General features: G+C 47.6%; 1 protein-coding gene across 4 annotated transcripts in view; it reads left to right on the plus strand.

Annotated features, from left to right (window-relative positions):
• Nucleotides 1–18314, plus strand: part of EP300 (E1A binding protein p300) — a 466384-nt gene that overhangs the window by 313904 nt on the left and 134166 nt on the right. For all 4 annotated transcript variants that reach the window (XM_029590455.1, XM_029590457.1, XM_029590456.1 and 1 more), the window contains exons 14-16: nt 2592–3059; nt 3968–4153; nt 14019–14178. In XM_029590455.1, coding sequence (XP_029446315.1) covers nt 2592–3059; nt 3968–4153; nt 14019–14178 — 814 coding nt within the window. The remainder of the gene's footprint in view (nt 1–2591; nt 3060–3967; nt 4154–14018; nt 14179–18314) is intronic.

Consider the following 18314-nt stretch of genomic DNA (forward strand, 5'->3'; position numbering starts at 1 on the left):
TCTTCAGTCGCAGAAGAGATCTGTGGTCCCTGGGGATCGACTCTCTTGTTCAGACCTGGCCAGAAGAGAACTTGCTATACACCTTCCCTCCGTGGCCCATGCTGGGCAGGGTAATACGCCGAATCAAGCACCATAGAGGATTAGTCCTATTAATAGCCCCAGATTGGCCCAGGTGTCCGTTGGATGCAGACACGCGGAGACTTCTAGTGGAGACCTGCCTATGCCTCCCACTGCACAGGGATATGCTTCAGCAGGGACCGGTCCTTCATGAGGGAGGAGGAATAGCCTAGTGGTTAAAAGCAGTGGACTATGAACCAGGAGACCAGGGTTCGAGTCCTTCTGTCGCTCCTTGTGACCTTGGGCAAGTCACTTTACCCTCAATTGCCTCAGGTACAAAAACTTAGATTGTAAGCCCTCTGGGGATGGAGAAATACCTACAGTACCTGAATGTAAACTGATGTGATATCCTGATTGAGATCGAATGTCGGTGTGTGTGTGTGTGTGTGTGTGTGTGTGTGTGTATATATATATATATATATATATATATATATATATATATACACACACACACACACCGACATTCGATCTCAATCAGGATATCACATCAGTTAAAATAAATAAATAAGGATCCGACTCTATTCTTTCTTATGTTTGGCCCTTGAGAGGGCTTCCCTGATGATGAATTGCCACCTTATTCCTCATGTGGAAGTTCCCTACGTCCTTAGCTTATGTGCAGGTGTGGAGAGTATTTGAGGCCTGGTGTGTGAGGTACGTGGTGTTGCCCCTTGGATGGTCAAAATCCCACTAATTCTGGAATTTTTACAGGATGCCTTGAATTAAAGGTTTGACCCTTAACTTCTTGAAGGTCCAGGTAGAGGCTCTCTTCTGTTTCAGGGGCAAGGTGAACAGAACCCGCCTGTCGGCTCATCCTGACATGGCCCTACGGTGGCTAGTTCCTTTGTGGAATCATAATCTAGCATTGGCGTTTTGGGCAGGGCCTTCCTTTTGGCTGCTGCACAGTCTTCCCTTGCGCTTGCTGACCCTAAAAACTATTCCTGGTGGCTATATGCGCAGCACATCTCATCTCTGAACTACAGTAGTTATGTCTGGAATCGTTCTTCTGGATGATTCCAGGAGCATTACAACTTCGTTCCATTCCATCCTTCTTGCCCAAGGTATCTCGGAGTTTCATTTCAGTCAGTCCATTTCGTTGCCATCCGTAGACAGGCACAAGCACACGGAAGAATACCGCCTCCTCTGCCATTTAAACATCAGTAAGTTTTTGGTGCAGTATCTGGAAGTTTCAGAACTGGTCCGCAAGATGGACCACTTGTTTGTTCTTCGCGATGGAAGGAGCAGGTAAACCAGCTTCACGGCCTACCACAGCTTGCTGGATCAACGAGGTGGTCATAGAAACCTACGTGGAGGTAGGAAAGCCAGGACCCTTTCAGGTTAAAACTTATTCCACTAGGGCTCAGACAGTCTCCTGAGCGGAAGCTAGACTGCTGTCCCCCGTTGACATCTGCCGAGCAGCGACATGGTCCTCCTCTAGGTTCTGTCGCCTAGATATTCAAGCCCGAGAGGGTGCAGCCTTTGCAAGGGCAGTGTTAACCGGACCGCGGGCAGCCTCCCGCTCCGATTGGGAGTAGCTTTTGTACCTCCCATTGTTCCTGAGTCCATTTGGCTACATGCTAGAAAATGGAGAAATTACTTACCTGATAATTTTGTTTTCCTTAGTGTAGACAGATGGACTCAGCATCCCGCCTACGGCTGCCCATGAAATGAGTATCAATTCCAAGAGGTTACAGGTAAGCTGTCGCCTTGATCAGGGGATCTATAATCTTGCTGGGGTTCAGTGATTGGTTGAGTACAGTTACGGCTATTCGTTTTTAGTCAAGTATGTTTTAATCAAGTTTTTCAATATGTCCACAATGGCTTTTTAAGAAAATACTGATTGAGGTTGCTGCAGGGGTGTATCTAAGGTGCCGTTAACTTTGATACTTGACTCTGTCTACATCTGCTAGCAGGGGAGCATATAACCCATTGGTCCTGAGTTGTCTACACTAAGGAAAACAAAATTATCAGGTAAGTAATTTCTCCATTTTTGAGCAAAATTCTTTCAGCAATTTTTGCAGTTTTTTCTGCCCGAAGCTACAGGTAAATAAATCCTTGGACAAAATATTGTTTGAAAATTGTGCTGGCCAACTGACTTGCTGGAACTTTGCATTTTTTTTTTTTTTTTTGCCTGCTGCTTAATTTGGCCCTAAGAGGGTTTTGGGGGTTTTTTGTTTGTTTTTTGTTTTAGTTTTTCTAACCTATTGCACTACTTGGGACCACAATCTGATGCTTTGTATAGGTTAATGATGCATTGAGTGAGAATGTGAAGTGTACTTGCTCTTTTGCACACCTTTCAACATGACTGGCAAGCGTACCTCCTCAGTTGTTTGTGCTGACACACTTGTTTATGGGACCCTCATGTACAAATCAGGTGATTTTGGGTACATGTTGATAAAGATGATTAGCTCATTATGCTTTAAAGACATTTCTTCGTCAACTTTCATAGGCTAACACTTATGTTTGTTTCCTGACAGGCACCAATGGCCAATCCTTCACTTCCTGTGAATTCACCTGTCATGGCTCCGGGTCCTCAAGGGAACCAGATTCACTGCCCTCCTCTGCCTCAGCCCCCTATGCACCGCAATTCTCCTTCCCCTGCACCCAGTCGTACCCCCACGCCCCATCACACTCCTCCAGGAATGGGATCTCAGCAGCCCCAGCCAGCAGTAGCTGCTCCCACTGCAGCCTCTCCACAGGCACTCCCACCTGGACCACCACAGACTATGCAGCCCCGGCAGACGCAGACACCCACGCCACCCCATGCACCAATACCGTCACAGGTACCACCTCAGGTTCCACTCAACAGTTCATCAGAGCATCCACAGACTCAGCAGCAGCAGCCTCCGCAGCAGCAGTCACGGCCCCCATCGCAACCCAGCATAATGACATCTGTGCCCACACCAACAGCACCACTTCCACCTCAGCAGCACCCCAGCACACCCGTAAGCATGGTCTCTGCTTTTATGTGAATTGGGTTAGAAGCACAGAAGTCAACTTTTGATCTTGGCTTATCTTTTTTTTTTTTTTGAGCCCCATTTGATCTGCTGATACTTGTCACTACTGAGCAATGTTTGGGAGCCACCCCTTTTCCAGACCCTATGCACATTGCATCCTTTCCCAGATGGTGACTGGCTTGAGGAGTGGATGCTAAACCTGGTCTCTTGCATAGTAGCACCAACTTTGGGCCATCAGCCAGCCTCCCTGGTCTATATCTAATTTGTAAACTAATTTTGAGTGAAAGATGTGCTGGAATCTCAAGTTTGCATTTTAAGTTAGTTATAAAGTTCTAATAGATGCAGATGGGCATGGTGTTTTGTTTCAACTACTGGTAATGTGTGAGTAAGGGAAGAACACAGCTTTAATTTCTTGAGCCAGATTGGCTCTGTAGTATCTAAAGCTAGCAAAAACTCACTTTGACCAGTAAACATTAGCAAACATGGTATGAATCTTTGGTGGTGGGTGGGGTGATGTTACGCGGTAAAGTTTATAGTCCTGTGGCCTGTTTGTTTTTCTGCTAGTTTAGTGTATGTTTAGGCTTATGGCGTTTGGATGTGAATTTTAAAATATATAGCCCAAAATTTGAAAGTAACACAAACATGATCAACAAACCTATTATAGGGGCCGGATCACTGAACTGGAATTCATTGACTTTGTTTGAAATTGAAATAATGGGTATTAAAATTGGGTTTCAGAAGACATAATCAGTGTACATCTCTACTATAGTATTGCTGCTTGTTGTAAAATGTTTAGTCAAATCTGATGAACCTTCTCTGAAGCCAGTAGGGGAGACACAATTACAACAGGAATGATTAAGCAACCTTTTGACTTTATTATCCCCACTGCTTTGCAGCTTTCCCAATCAGCAGTGAATACAGATGGACAGGTCTCCAACCCTCCGTCCACTAGCAGCACAGAAGTCCTCTCTCAGCATGCTGTCCATGAGCAGCCTTCACAGGAAGTGAAAATGGAGATGAAAGTAAAGGAGGAGGAGCCTGAGGCAGAGCCTACAGAGTTTCCGATGGAGGAGAAGCCAGAGGTAAACAATTGAAAGTTTGGAGTAGTCCAACTGTACTTGGACTATTATGTTGAACTGTTAGGAAGTTTTTTTTCATCCAGTCAGACCAGGCCAGACCAGTGGTTGTGCATGCCAACCAGCAGATGGAGATAGAGATCAACAGGCTTGCCATTGTCACTCCAGCCTGTCAGTATTCTTTCTCCAGCAGATGATAGACAAGCACACGCGTGCTGTGACTCAGACCTGATAGGCTGGGTGAAGAACTGGAGCTCCTGAGGTGAAAGGTCCAGTCCTTCCTCCCTCAGCTAAGCAGGGAGGATCCTGAGGATTATTAAAAAAAAAAAATTTGAATTAAAAAAGATCAGGTAAAGTAACAGGGATCAGATTATTCACAGAAGTGACAACATTGGCTCCCTCCATCTATGGAAGGCCCATTCCCATATCTTGAACCAGGGGGCTTGGGGGGCTGCTCTTGTTCTTACTTCCACTGTCTCCCCTCTTCCTTTTTCCTCCTTCCACTCTTGCCTTCTTGGTTTTTAGTGATGTATATTTAAAAGTTTTTGCTTCTCTGGCCAGAATAAACACACACAAAAAAAGAGAGAAAACCTCTGAACACAGAGAGCTTTGTTTTTTGGCAGTGAGCAGCCACATTGATATGTTTTCCAGGCTAGGTGGTAAGTGTAAATGGGAGTGTCCGGGCATGCAGCCCATGTTGATTCGACTGTATTAGACATTTCTTTTCTGCCTTTGGCCATTATTTCCTAAGACATTTTTAAGGGATTGCAGGCATTTTATATGGGTCAGGGCACAGTCTCTGGGACTGTTCCTATGGTGCCTGCTGTCCCAGCACTTTCAGCTCTTGTGGATTCCCAGTAGAAGATGAGACCCAAAACTATTATGGGACAAGACACCCCAGGAGCGGAGTGCTCCCTTTGAGGATTCACTGGATGGCTTCAAGAGGTTCCTGAGGGAAGATTCTGGAAGGGGATTTGGAGAAAGATGAGGTTCCATCTGAGGGTGAAGATCACTCTTCCATGCTTAGTCTCTTTTAAAGGGATGAATTGACATCCTTGATCTTAGTCCCTGCACATGTTGCAAATTATGGAAGACAAAGTTGTCTTCCTCCAATCCCAAGGAAGACCATATTATGAATAGTTTGAGGAAGTCCTGGAGACTTGTTTTCCTCTTCATCAAGCGGGGTGCAAGATCTAATTGGTTTTGGAGTTGGTGGCCCTGTCAGTCCATTTTAAAGAGGGTCACTCACTGGCTAAACTATGTCCTTTGGATCCCCAAGTAAAGGAAAGATTCCATTTTCCAAGGGTAGATGCTCTGGTGTTTGACGACTAAATGCACCACTATCCCAGTGAGCGGTGATGCAGCCTTTAAGGGTACCCAGGACAGGAAAATAGTCCATGCCTAAACAAGCCTTTCAGGCGGTAAGCATGGCATTACAGATCTTGGCCTGTTGAATCATGGCTAAATCTGGTCTGCGTCTGCTACAGGAATCCCAGAAAGAACTGAATAAAGATTCCCCTATGTTGGAATCAGGATCAGCATATTTAGTAGATGCTGGTTAAGATTTGGTTTGCTTCTCTGCCAGGGGATTCGCTTTTATTATAGCTGCCCAGAGACCCTTCTGAATGTGTAATTCCCTGTACATACCCGGATCAGTCCAGACTCCTTGGTTTTGCCTCCCCTCCAGCAGATGGAGACAGAGAAGTTTTGGCGGACTCTGTTCTATACCCCGAGGTGCCACCTACAGTCTGCCAATATTTCTCTGTCTCCAGCAGATGGTGGAGGTGCAAAACCCTACAGTCTTTAGTTAGTTTAAAAAAAAAAAAAAGTGTAAAAGGTTTAGGTCACAGTTTGATCTGTGGGAATAGGCTTAAAAAACAAAACAAAACAGATTTTTCAAGGAGAAGAATTTTCTACAAGCTCAAGACAGCCTCCCAGGAGGGTTGGCAGGTCCTAAGGGGACCATCTCCCTTGGTACCTGAGGCTGTTGGAGTGGGGGTCGAGGACCCTGTTTTTCACTCAGTCCCCTAGCGCTTTGGGGTGATACCGGAGAGCCCGGATAACTCACCCTAGAAGGCACAGGACCTGATGACACTTTGACAGGTTGTGTAAAAAAAAAAAAAAAAAAAAAGAAATTAGAAAGCAGAGCTTTGCTGACCGGGCCGTTCTCTCCGTTTTTCCTTCTGTGGAGCGCTAACGCTGGGGGTGAGCCGTGCTCAGATTTTATTTTTTTCTCCTTTGCCGTTTTCTGCCGCGGGAAGCTGCTTTGATGCCACGTGGTGGGGTCTGTAGAGCATGTGGAGACGAATGCGCATCTCTAGGGAAGGCCTATGCTCCACCTACCCTCCCCGGGGGCAGGAGGGAACATCCAGAGCTGCCGAAATTCAGAAATCTAAGCCAAGTCGGGAGACTCGGCCGGCCACGGCGCAGCGCTCCAGACCAGCAGGAACGGAGGACATTTTCGCTACTTTTCGCGCGGCTGTGCGTGCCACGGGGGGGAGTCTCCCCCTCTATCGCCGCATTAGTCAGCCCCCGCGGGGGGCGGCCCGTCAAATTTTTCACTGGATGCGGCTGAGGACAGCCCTGAGGGGAGCATCTGATTCCTCTTCATCCTCTTTTTCATCGGACTTCATTATGTTATTACATAAGGCCTTTAAGGCCCGCAAAGCGGCAAAGAGAAGTTCAGGGGCTGTCATCGATGTCGGGCCCTCCTAGTAAGTGGCCTAGACCCCCTGAGAAAGGGGGTATAACGAGGCTGCAGCTCCCCCTTCGGACTGCTCCATCTTGTCTGCTGGAAGACTCCTCGGCGGATTCTGAGCCAGAGGATCAGGACTTGGGGGATAAGCCCCCGAGGTGGGCAGATGACAGCCCAGACAACTCAATTCTGCAGGCTATGGAGGGAGATGACCCTAAGGTAGTCCATCTCTTCAGGAGGGATGAATTGGGCCTGCTCATTCCGGAAATTCTGGAGGAACTGGGTATTGAGACTCCGCAGGAAGATTCCCGGATAGGGAACATTGATCCGGTTATGATGGACCTTCGGGGACCAACCAGATCCTTCCCTTTTCATCTCTCAGTAATCTACCTGCTCTTTCGTGAATGGGACACCCTGGATTTCGGATTGAAGGTCAGCAAGGCGATGGATAAGCTTTATCCGTTACCGGAGGAAGCCCTGGACCTTCTTCGAGTTCCCAAGGTGGATTCGGCGGTGTCTGCTGTAACAAAAAAAGACCACCATCCCAGTGACGGGTGCGATGACGCTTCGAGATCTCCAAGATCACAAGCTAGAAGTTCAGCTCAAGAAAATATTTGAGGTCTCTGCGCTGGGAGTACGGGCTGCTATGTGCAGCAGCTTCTCTTTGAGGGTAAGCCTTCGCTGGGTCCAACGATTACAGAGTGTTTCGTTTCTCTCGGAAGAGGAGGCTGCTCAAGCGGGACATTTGGAAGCCGCTGTGGCCTATAGTGCCTACGTACATCAGCCCAATCTATGGTGTCAGCTGTCTCGGCCCACAGACATCTACAGAAACTGGTCTGTAGATGTCTCCTCCAAAGCTCAGTTGGGCTCTCCTATCATTTAAAGGCAAGCTACGTTTCGGAAGGGATTTGGAAGATCTGATTCACTCCTTGGGGGAGAACAAGGTCCATCGACTGCCAGATGATAGACCCAAGACGAGAGTTTCCTTTCCTCCTCGGCCCCAGTTCAGGGGGAATCTGAGATTTGTCTTCTAGATTGTCGGGTTCCTCGTCTAGACAATTTTCTAACCAGCAATAGTCCTGGTCGCAGTCCTTTCGAGGCCGTCACTTCAGCAGGCCTGGGTCATCCCAGTCCGCAGGAGTGCTTAAGTCCTCGCAATGAGATGAGGCTGGTCCCTTCCTCGGTTCCTGTTGTGGGAGGCAGACTGTCTCCGTTTTGTTTTGTTTTTTTTTTTTTTTTTTTACAAGGAATGGACCAAGCTGACATTGGACCAGTAGATCCTCAATGTGATAAGGCACGGCTACGGTTTAGATTTTGTTCGGCACCTTCCAGACCGCTTTCTCGTCTCCCCATGCTCATACGTGGAAAACCGTCGGGCAGTGCAGGATACATTACAGCACCTTATTGAGCTCGGAGCCATTGTTCTTGTACCTCCTGTGGAACAGCGGAAAGGCCGTTATTCTATTTACTTCGTGGTGCCAAAAAAGAGGGCACGTTTCGGCTCATTCTCGACTTGAAAAGGGTCAACAGATGCCTTCGAGTGCCATGGTTTCGCATGGAGACCTTGAGGTCAGTCATTGTTTCGGTGCATGAGGGGGAATTCCTTGCATCTCTGGATCTCACCGAAGCATATTTGCACATTGGTATCCGGTTCGACCACCAGAGGTTCCTGAGATTCTCTATCCTGGGAGATCATTTTCAGTTTCAGACTCTGCTGTTCGGTTTCGCCACGGCACCCATGACCTTTACCAAAGTCATGATTGTGATAGCGGCACAGCTGCAGTAGGAAGGACTCTTTGTTCATCCGAATCTGGATGATTGGCTGATTCGAGCAAAGTCTGAGACTCTCTCCCATGCGGCGGTTCACAGAGTTCTTCAGCTGCTGCAATCACTAGGTTGGGTGATCAAGCTAGCCAAGAGCCATCTGACTCCCTCCCAGTCCTTGGAATTCCTGGGAGCTTTGTTCGACACGAGGCGGGGAAGAGCTTTTCTGACAGGTGATCGTACTATCAAGCTACAGGGACAAGTTTGAGATTTGTTGTCCAAACAGCCTCCCAGAGTTTGGGACTATCTTCGGGTCCTCTGTTCGATGACTTCAATTCTAGAGTTGGTTCCATAGGCGTTTGCTCGTATGAGACCTCTACAGTCAGCATTGCTGTCCCGTTGGAACCCGGTGTCAGAACAATTTCATCTTCCTCTTCCAGAATATGCTCGTTCCAGTCTCGATTGATGGCTTCTCCTGGACAACTTGAGCCACGGTGTCCCTCTGGAATTTCTTGTTTGGATGGTAGTTACCACGGATGCTAGTCTCTCTCGGGCTGGGGAGCGGTTTGTCGGGAGAAATCAGTGCAAGGTCTGTGGTCAGTGGAGGAATCCTAATGGTCGATCAATCGCCTGGAGACCAGGGCAGTTCGATTAGCTTTGCGGGGCAAGTCGGTCAGAGTTCTGTCCGACAATGCGACAGCAGTGGCTTATATCAGTCGCTAGGGAGGAACCAAGAGCCAGCCAGTGGCGGTCGAGGCTCAGCGTTGATGCATTGGGCGGAACAGCATCTTGTTAGGATTGCTGCCTCTCACATTGCGGGGGTAGACAATGTTCAAGCTGATTTCCTCAGTCTGCACAGACTCGATCCCAGGGAGTGGGAGTTATCCACAGAAGCATTTCAGCGCATATGCGACAAGTAGTCCCGGCCAAGCGTGGACCTGATGGCGACTTTTCGGAACGCCAAGGCCCCTCACTTCTTCAGTTGACACAGGGAGCCGGGAGCAGAAGGCATGGATGCCCTGGTTCTTCCTTGGCCGACTACAGTACTTCTGTATGTATTTCCGCCCTGGCTTCTCATCGGCAGGGTGCTGCGGCGAATAGAATCTCACCCAGCAGAGGTAATCCTAGTGGCTCCGGAGTGGCCAATACATCCGTGGTTTGCGAATCTCATCGGCCTAGTGGTGGACGGGCCCCTGAGGTTTCGAGAGCTTCCGAATCTTCTACAACAGGGCCCTGTTTGTTTGGAAGAGGTAGATCGCTTTTGTCTAGTGGCCTGGCTTTTGAGAGGAAATGTCTCCTGAGTAAAGGTTATTCAGATGCAGTGGTGGCTACCCTTTTGCGGTCATGGAAAACCTCTGCCTCCCTAGCTTACATTAGGGTGTGGGGAGTCTTTGAGTCGTGGTGCATTGAGCATAAAGGTGGAACCTACTCGGGCTTTGGTGTCGGATATTTTGTCGTTGTTACAGCCTGTTTTAGCCAAATGTTTATCATGCAGCTCTCTCAGGGTACAGGTAGTGGCTCTCAGTTGTTTCTGTGGTAAAGTCCATGGGGTAGCCTTGTCCGTGCATCCGGATGTTGCTCGTTTTCTCCGAGGAGCAAAGCATTTGTGTCCTCCAATCGGAGACCTTTGTCCTTCATGGAACTTAAACCTGGTGCTTAAAGCTCTGTGTGCGGCACCTTTTGAACCCCTGAAGAGAGCGACATTAAAAGATCTGACATTGAAGGTGGTTTTCCTCATGACTCAGCGCACAGATTTTCGTAGCTTCAGGCGTTATCCTGCAGGGAGCCCTTTTTAAGAATTACGGATACGGGGGGTGGTCTTGCGGATGGTTCCTTCCTTTCTTCCGAAGGTAGTATCCTCTTTTCATTTGAATCAGTCGGTTGAACTTCCATCCTTTCCTATTTTGGACCGGTCTGATCCCTAGTCTAGGGACCTGAGAAAGCTTGATGTGCGCCAGGTTCTATTGCACTACTTGAAGGTTATGAACAGTTTCTGTATGTCGGATCATCTTTTTCTATTGTGGAGCAGCCCCAAAAGAGGACATAAGGCGGATAGAGCTACAATTGCCCGCTGGTTGAAAGAGGCTATTGGGTCAGCGTACCTTCTTTATGGCTGGCCACTCCGTCAGTCTCCGAGCGCACTCTACCCGGTCGCAGGCAGCCTCGTGGGTGAAGTGCCAGCATGTGTCGCCGCAGGAGATTTGTAGAGCGGCCACTTGGAAGTCATTACACGTCTTTGCTAGGCATTACCGGTTAGATGTGCAGGCCCCAGGCTCTGGGGGTTTTGGTGAAGGTGTGATCTGAGCGGGGCTCTCTGGGTCCCACCCCATGTAGAAGAGCTCTGGTACATCCGAGGAGTCTGGACTGATCCGGGTACGTACAGGGAAAGGAAAATTGGTTCTTACCTGCTAATTTTCGTTCCTGTAGTACCATGGATCAGTCCAGAGTCCAGCCTAGTTCAGTGTGGGGATAACAGAGTCCGCTCGTTCAGTTCTTGGTTATTTCGCTCTGCAGATAAGTATTTTTAAGACTTTAAAAATTTTCATTGATGTTATTCTAAGTTGTCATGGGCTCTACTGCCATTTGGGGTTAGTGGGCCTGGTTCCTATGGAAGTAAATCCCAGTTCTAACTTGTAGTTAAGTTGGGTTTTGATTCATTCTGCTTTGATACAGTGTAATAATGGCAGACTGTAGGTGGCACCTTGGGGTGTAGGACAGAGTCCGCCAAAACTTCTGTCTCCATCTGCTGGAGGAGGAGGCAAAACCCAGGAGTCATGGTTGATCTGTGGTACTACAGGAACGAAAATCAGCAGGTAAGAACCAATTTTCCTTTGGTCAGCGGATTCTATTTCTAAACCAGTTTGACTAAGTTTACCCTTTAGAGTCACTTCTTGTTTGGAAATTTGCTGAGAAAAATTAAGAAGGCATGGGGTGACTCCAAGGTTTTTTGAAGACAGGGTGAAAGCTCTATTTGGGAGTTACTCGGCTTGCAATAGATATTGGGACTTGCTGAGTGACACCACACAGGAGTAGTTCGGGTCAGAGGAATAAGTCATATTCCAGATTCTAGTCCTTTTGCTCTAAGAAAGGTGATAGGTACGGAGCTGAAGGTTCCAGTTCCTCTAGGGCCACGCAGTAAGATTTTGGGGCCCCATCTCTGGTACCAAAGATTAGCAGCTGTTTCTCTCTATTTTATCCAAGGTGGGTCCAAATTACAATTGACCAATGGGTCCTGAAAATAATAAGGCATGGTTACGCTCTGGAATTCGGTCAACCTGTTTCCGCCTTTGTTTCTCTTTGTCGATCCATGGAGAAAAGAAAGGCTGTATGGTTTACTCTGCAGAGCCTTCTCAACCAGAAATTTGTAAATCCGGTGCTGAAGGACTAAGACGGTCTAGGTGATATTTAATTTACTTTGTTGTCCCAAAGAAAGAAGGATCCTTTCTTTCATTCTGGACTGGAAGTAGGTCAACGACCTCTTGAAGGTGACCAACTTCAGGATAGAAACCTTAAGGTTTGTCATTATGACAGTTCAAAGAGGAGAGTTTCTGATCTCTTTGGACCTCATGGAACCTTACCTTCATACTACAATTCAGAAATGTTTGTGGTGCTAAGTTGTCATTTTCAATTTCAGGCTCTGCCCTTTGTTTTAGCAACTACCCCAAGAACCTTTTCAAAGTAATGGTGGTGATAGCGGTGACATTGCGCAAGGAAGGGATCTTGGTTCACCCTCACTTAAACAACTGACTGATAAGAATGAATCCTTTCAGAAAAGCATATTTGCCTCTCTCACTTCCCATCCAGATGCCACTCGTCTCTTGAAAGGAGTAAAGAGATTAAGACTTCCCTATAGAGCAGTTATCCCACAATGGACCTTAAATTTGGTTTTGAGGGTTCTAGTATCAGTGCCTTTGGAGCCTATTAAAAAGGCTATAATAAAAGATGTTGCAATAAAAAGTTTTCCTAGGTTAATGGCTTAGCTAGATGTATTTCTGAAATTTAGGCCTTATGTTATAACGACCTGTTTTTTAAATTTCATTGCATATACTGTAACAGGCCAGTACCATTTTTTTTATTACCTAAAGTGATTTCTGATTTTCATGTCAATCAATTATACTGCCAGCATTCTCTAAAGATTGTGTGGGAAAGAATAAGTTGTTAAAGTACCTGGATGTTTGCAGAAATCTACTTAGATATTTTAGTAGTCAAAAATTATTTCCAAAGATCAGATGGATTGTTCATTTTATTTGGAGGACCACAAAAAGGAGGAGCTGTATCCAAGGCAACCATTGCTAGATGGATAAAGGAAACAATAAGTTAGCATATATGTTAAAAGGAAAACAGGCTCCAAAAACTATCAGAGCCCATTCAACTAGAGGTCAGTCATCCTCTTGGGCAGAAGTTGGGGTCGTAAATCCGAGAAAGATTTGTAAGGCACCACGTGATCCACTTTACGTTCATTTTCAAAGCATTACAGGTTGGATATCCTTGCAAAAGAAGATGTTTTTGGAGCAGGCATTCTTAAAGCGTGTCTAGCATCCTCACACTTAAAATAATTGGATTTTGGTATTTCCCAGTCATTCTGGACTGGTGTAATAAAAAGAAAAGATACATTTTTACGTACCTGATCATTTTCTTTCCTTTCTTTCCTTTATTTCTGCTATACCAGTCCTAAAACCCATATGGGAAGCTTTAAAAAAAAAAAAAAAAAAAAAGCTATATATATTGACATAATTTAAGTGTTTGAAACTTTCAAGACACATCATCTTTCCCAAAAAAAAAAAAATAAATCTTGAGATTTTTGCCAATTTATAGTTTTTATATTAAGTTTGTCAGAGGAACTGGCTAAATCCTATTATGCGCATCACATAGGTAGTGGTGATGTCACAGCTGGATGAGGTACTTAACCCAATTGTTCTGGACTGGTGTTGCAGAAATAAGGGAAAGGAAATGATCAGGTAAGCATAACTTTCTCATTATAGCTGCTTCCCTACCTTCTGCTTTCTCTTAGTCTAATATGTGCTCACAGTACTCTTGACACTGCCTTATAATTTTTCCTTTTTCTATACAAACCAGTGTTTTAATACTAAAAGCCCAAGATGCTAGAATATTAGACTTTACAAATGAGCATTCTTTTATATTCTTAGTGGGGAATCGGTCAAACCATTCATAGACTGAATTTTCTGACAGAATTTATGCAAGTTTCTGGAGGGGTTTAGACTATAATCCATTCCAGATTACATCTTGGGTGAGCATTTAGGGAAGTAAGAAAAAGACATTTGATTTGTCTGTAAGAATAATTAAACAATGACTGTAACAGCCACCCCCCCAGCCCATTTGCCACAGACCACAAGTGAAGCAGGAGTTGTATTTTTCCAGATAAACAGCAGCTGAATTATTCCTATTTTCCAGATCAAAGATGAGGCAGCAATGGAGGGGTGTAAAATGGAGCCAATGGAGTGCGAAGAAAAGAAACCAGAAGTGAAAACAGAAATAAAGGAAGAGGAGGAAAGGCCAAGCACGCCAGCCACACAGTCCTCACCAGCACCTCCTGGCCAGTCAAAGAGAAAAAGTAAGAGGAACCCCCTCAGCTGCATGTCTTGAGGTCTGCAGTGTGCCACTTCCTTATGAAAGTGAAGTGTCTGTGTTGGAGGAGGAAGATGGAGTAAGAAGTCAGAAGCTTTAAGGCTCTAGGTACACTTGTCATTGGCCTCATGCTTGGGGATGGTATGACAGTTGAGCAGTATTGGTGACATATGTTGTGTTGACTTCACATCAGAGGCTGTTGCTTCCTCTGCACTCAGGCAAAACTAATCCACACCAGTGGGTTTTGCATTCCTAACAGCAGATGGAGATGAAGCAAAGTGACTCACTGATGTCACTGACATATAGCTCTGCCACCAGTAGCTTGCCAGTAATCTGTCTCCAGCAGATGGTGGACAGGATTCTCCCTATTGGGGATTGCTCATGTTGACAGGGAAAAAAAAAAGGAAAGAGAAGAGGTTGAGCGCCTGAAGTTACACCAGGTTGATCCATCTCTCAAATGAGCAGTTGAGCATCAATGCTTGGCCAGATTTAGGCTCTAAAGATTGTCTAAGGACAAGGGGAGCTCAGGGGTCAAGGCTAGTGCTCTCTTCTCCTGCAGCTGCTGGCCCAATCATGCTTCCAGCTGTGGAGGATTGAGCTTAGGTAAAAGAAAAGATCCCCTTTCCCTGCCGGGGCCATTTCTCCTCCTCAGTGCCAAATCCCCCTCTGATGAGTCAGTGGAGAGTGGAGGTGAGTGGTGGTCTGGCAGCATGAGTCGGTAGTTAGGGCAGTGTTTGCTTCTAGGCCCTGCGTCGTGGGTCCTGTCGGTTGGCTACTGGTGAGCGTCTAGGTTGCCGCAAGCTTTTTTTTTTCCTACGCATGCAAGTACATGCAGTGGGGCTATAGCCAGAGACAGCTTGCACGTACCCTAGTGTGTATGTACACAAGCTGCAGCCTAGATTTGAGGTCATAATTGCACGATTCGTCCATGTGCACATATTAGGGTGCATGCAGGAGACCGCATAGACAGGAGTGGCTTTTTGATGAAGGAAAATGGTGCTAGGGGGCTAAAAGTTCTAAGCAACTTCGTGCGACTTGCCATATAAGGGCAATCTAGCCATCACTTACTTTTCCTAAACCAGTGCTGTCTGGAGGCTCAAGGCGATTTGCCTCCCAAAGATTTTGCCACTGTCGGGGCATCCCCCCTTATTGATGGAGGACTTAGTGGAGGGGGGTGCAGGTGGGCGATACAATGGACTGTTCCCCTCACTCATATTCCCGATGGGAGGGATGTCCCCAGGGCAGGGCTCAGAAAACACCATGTTCAGTCCTATGGGTCCTGGAATGAATTCAGCCGCCTTGTCCTCCTGGGTGGAGTTTTTCCAGGGGTTACAGGCCTTTCTGAAAGGGCGTCCACCACAGGCTAATCAGCCCTGTAAGGAGGGTATGCATCATAGGTCTTCCCACTTGGCACTTAAGTTGGGTAAGTGTCGTAAAGAGGCTGTCCCTGGTGAGGTCGAAATGGATGAGGATCGTGAACTGTCGGATGATTACGGGGGTGACTTGGATTCCACACCTCTGGAAGATGGGGAAATTCCACCTGACTTGGAGCCACATAGTACGCCACGTTTCACAAGAATGAGTTGCCAGGTCTGTTGACTCGGACCCTGAAAACACTAGGAATAGACAGGGGTGATGCTATGGGAGTACAGAAGAAAGACCCCCCATCTTGGTCACCTTGCACAAGGCGTCCTGTTTCTTTCCACTCCTGTACCCAGTGCAGGAGTTGATTGATCTGGAGTATAACTCTCCAGAAGCACGTTTTAAAGGTGGGCATTCCTTGGCAGGCCTGTACCCCTTGGATTCTAAGGCAAGGAAGCAGTTGCGACTCACAAAGATTGATGCCCTAGTGTGTGCTGTCACCAAGTGAACCACCATCCTAGTCGAAAGGGGAGCAGTTCTGAAGGATTGAGGCTATCCTCAAGCAGACATTTGAAATGTTGGCTATGAATTTGCAAATAGGTTCTTGCTGCTGCTTGGTGGCCCGAGCATGTTTACATCTCTCTAAGGATGCTCAAGGAGTGGGAGCCAATAGCAGTCCGATGATGGAGCCAGGAGCCACATTTTAGGCTGATGCAGGCTGTGACTTGGTGCATACGGCAGCTAGAAGCGTAGCTTCTGTGATAGCAGCAAGACATCTCCAGTGGCTACGGAACTAGTCAGTGGCTACACTTTCTAAGTCAAATATAACAAGAATACCCTTTAAGGATTCTCTCTTGTTCAGGAGTGAATTGGAGAAGATTACGAATAGATGGCGTGAATTCAAGATTCCACGATTGCTGGAAGACAAGAAAGCGTTGTGTTCTCCTAGGACAAGCAGGATGGTAGCCCTCACATGGGTGACATCATCCGATGGAGCCTGGCATAGAAAACTTTTGTCAAAGTTTCTAGAAGCTTTGACCCGCAGACTGAGTATGCCCAGCCTGCTACTATCCAAGTGTCCATGCGAGGTCCCCCTTTAGTCTCTTCTGCGTAGCAGTTGCCTCCTGGTCTGTGGAGTTCTTCCTTTTTATACTTTGCCTCGATAATCTCTTGATTTTTTTTTCTCCATTCCCCCTCTGTATGGTAGGTCTTTTTCTACCATTTTTTCCATTTTTGCGGTCGATTCCCAACTCCTCGCCTCATGGTGTCCATTAGTCATCGACCGCATGTTGAGTATTTTTCATGGCATTGACCGGTTTTCGTCTGTGCCCCCAGTACCCACGGACCATGTCCATCATAGATCTGCACAAGGTTTGTATCCTCTGCCTGGGGTCCTCACATGACGTCTGGGGGTGCCATCTGTGCAACCAGATGACCTCCAAAGGGCGTCAGGCACACCTCGATAAAATAGAGAAACGTTTCGGGGCTCCGAAGTCCTCCACACCTGCATCGGTCCCTTCGATGCCTAGAGATCGTGGGGAGCCATCCAGCCCGCTTCCCCTTGTAGTCCCTCCAGCTAGTACCTCCAAAGATCAAGGAGAGGGGGATCGATCCTCCATGATCTCCCCGCTCTCCCGGATCTCGGTGTCATTGGCTTCCTTGGCGCCAGGGAGAGATCGGGATGAACACTGGAAACGATCCTGCAAGTATCAACACTGTCACAGTCTGCACACAGTTCCAGTTCCGGAACAGCATCGGCGGCTGCCGAGCTGCCATTGATGTGGCACCGGCCATTGGGGGCCCCATCCTCCGGTGCTCCTGGTAGTCCGAGGTGTTCTCCACCAGTTCAGGGCATTGTGCCACCTCAGATCCGAGGAAGAGCCGGTGATGCCTCATCCCCCTCCATCAGTCCTGGCCACCCTAGACTTCCAGGAGGAGTTGGACTGCAGGGTGCAGTCGGCGGTGCTCAAAGCGCTGCAAAGCATTGAACTGCTGGTGCCACCAGCCACCATACCAGTGCCTGAGTCTCCGCCATCGATGTTGGCTCCACTACTGGAGCATCTGGACATCCTAGGCGCCCTACTGATGCAACCGGTGCCTTAGGGGCCCTCTATGCCCTATTGGCCACCGATACCCTCCACCAGAGTGATCCTGATCCTCCGAGGAGGAAGATACGGCCAGTACCATGTTCCCTCGCCCACAGTTTCCTGAGCCTTTACCAGATCCCTCTGGCTTTCCATGGCCCCTGATCCCCGCTCCATGTTGGGGGTACCATCGATGCCATCTGTGCCCTCACGGCCTCCGAAGCCCTCGGAGCCCAGGGCTGATGCCCCTCACGGACCTCGCCCACGGCATCATGGTCCCATTGAGGAAGAGGAGCCCTATGACACCTGGAGTAACGACTCCACAGACTCGTCCTTGGATTACTCAAACAACCCCCTTTCAGGAGTGGCACCGGTCACCACCTGAGGACTTGTCTTTTGCGGGGTTTGTCAGGGCTATGGCCGAGGCCATTCCCTTTCAGCTCCTTACGGAGGAGGATGCGTGTCATAAGATGACAAAAGTTCTCCAGTTCATCAGTACTCCTAAGGAAATTGTGGCGGTTCCGATCCATGATATTTTCAAAGAACTCCTCCTCCGCATGTGGGAGCACCCCATTTCTGTCTCCCCCGTTAACATGAAGACTGATGCCACCTACCTGGTGCAACAGGCTATGGGATTTGATAGGAGATAGCTCCCCACCAGTCGGTGGTCGTGGAG

The sequence above is a fragment of the Rhinatrema bivittatum genome, chromosome 2, assembly GCF_901001135.1.
Source record: "Rhinatrema bivittatum chromosome 2, aRhiBiv1.1, whole genome shotgun sequence".
Taxonomy (NCBI): Eukaryota; Metazoa; Chordata; class Amphibia; order Gymnophiona; family Rhinatrematidae; genus Rhinatrema; species Rhinatrema bivittatum.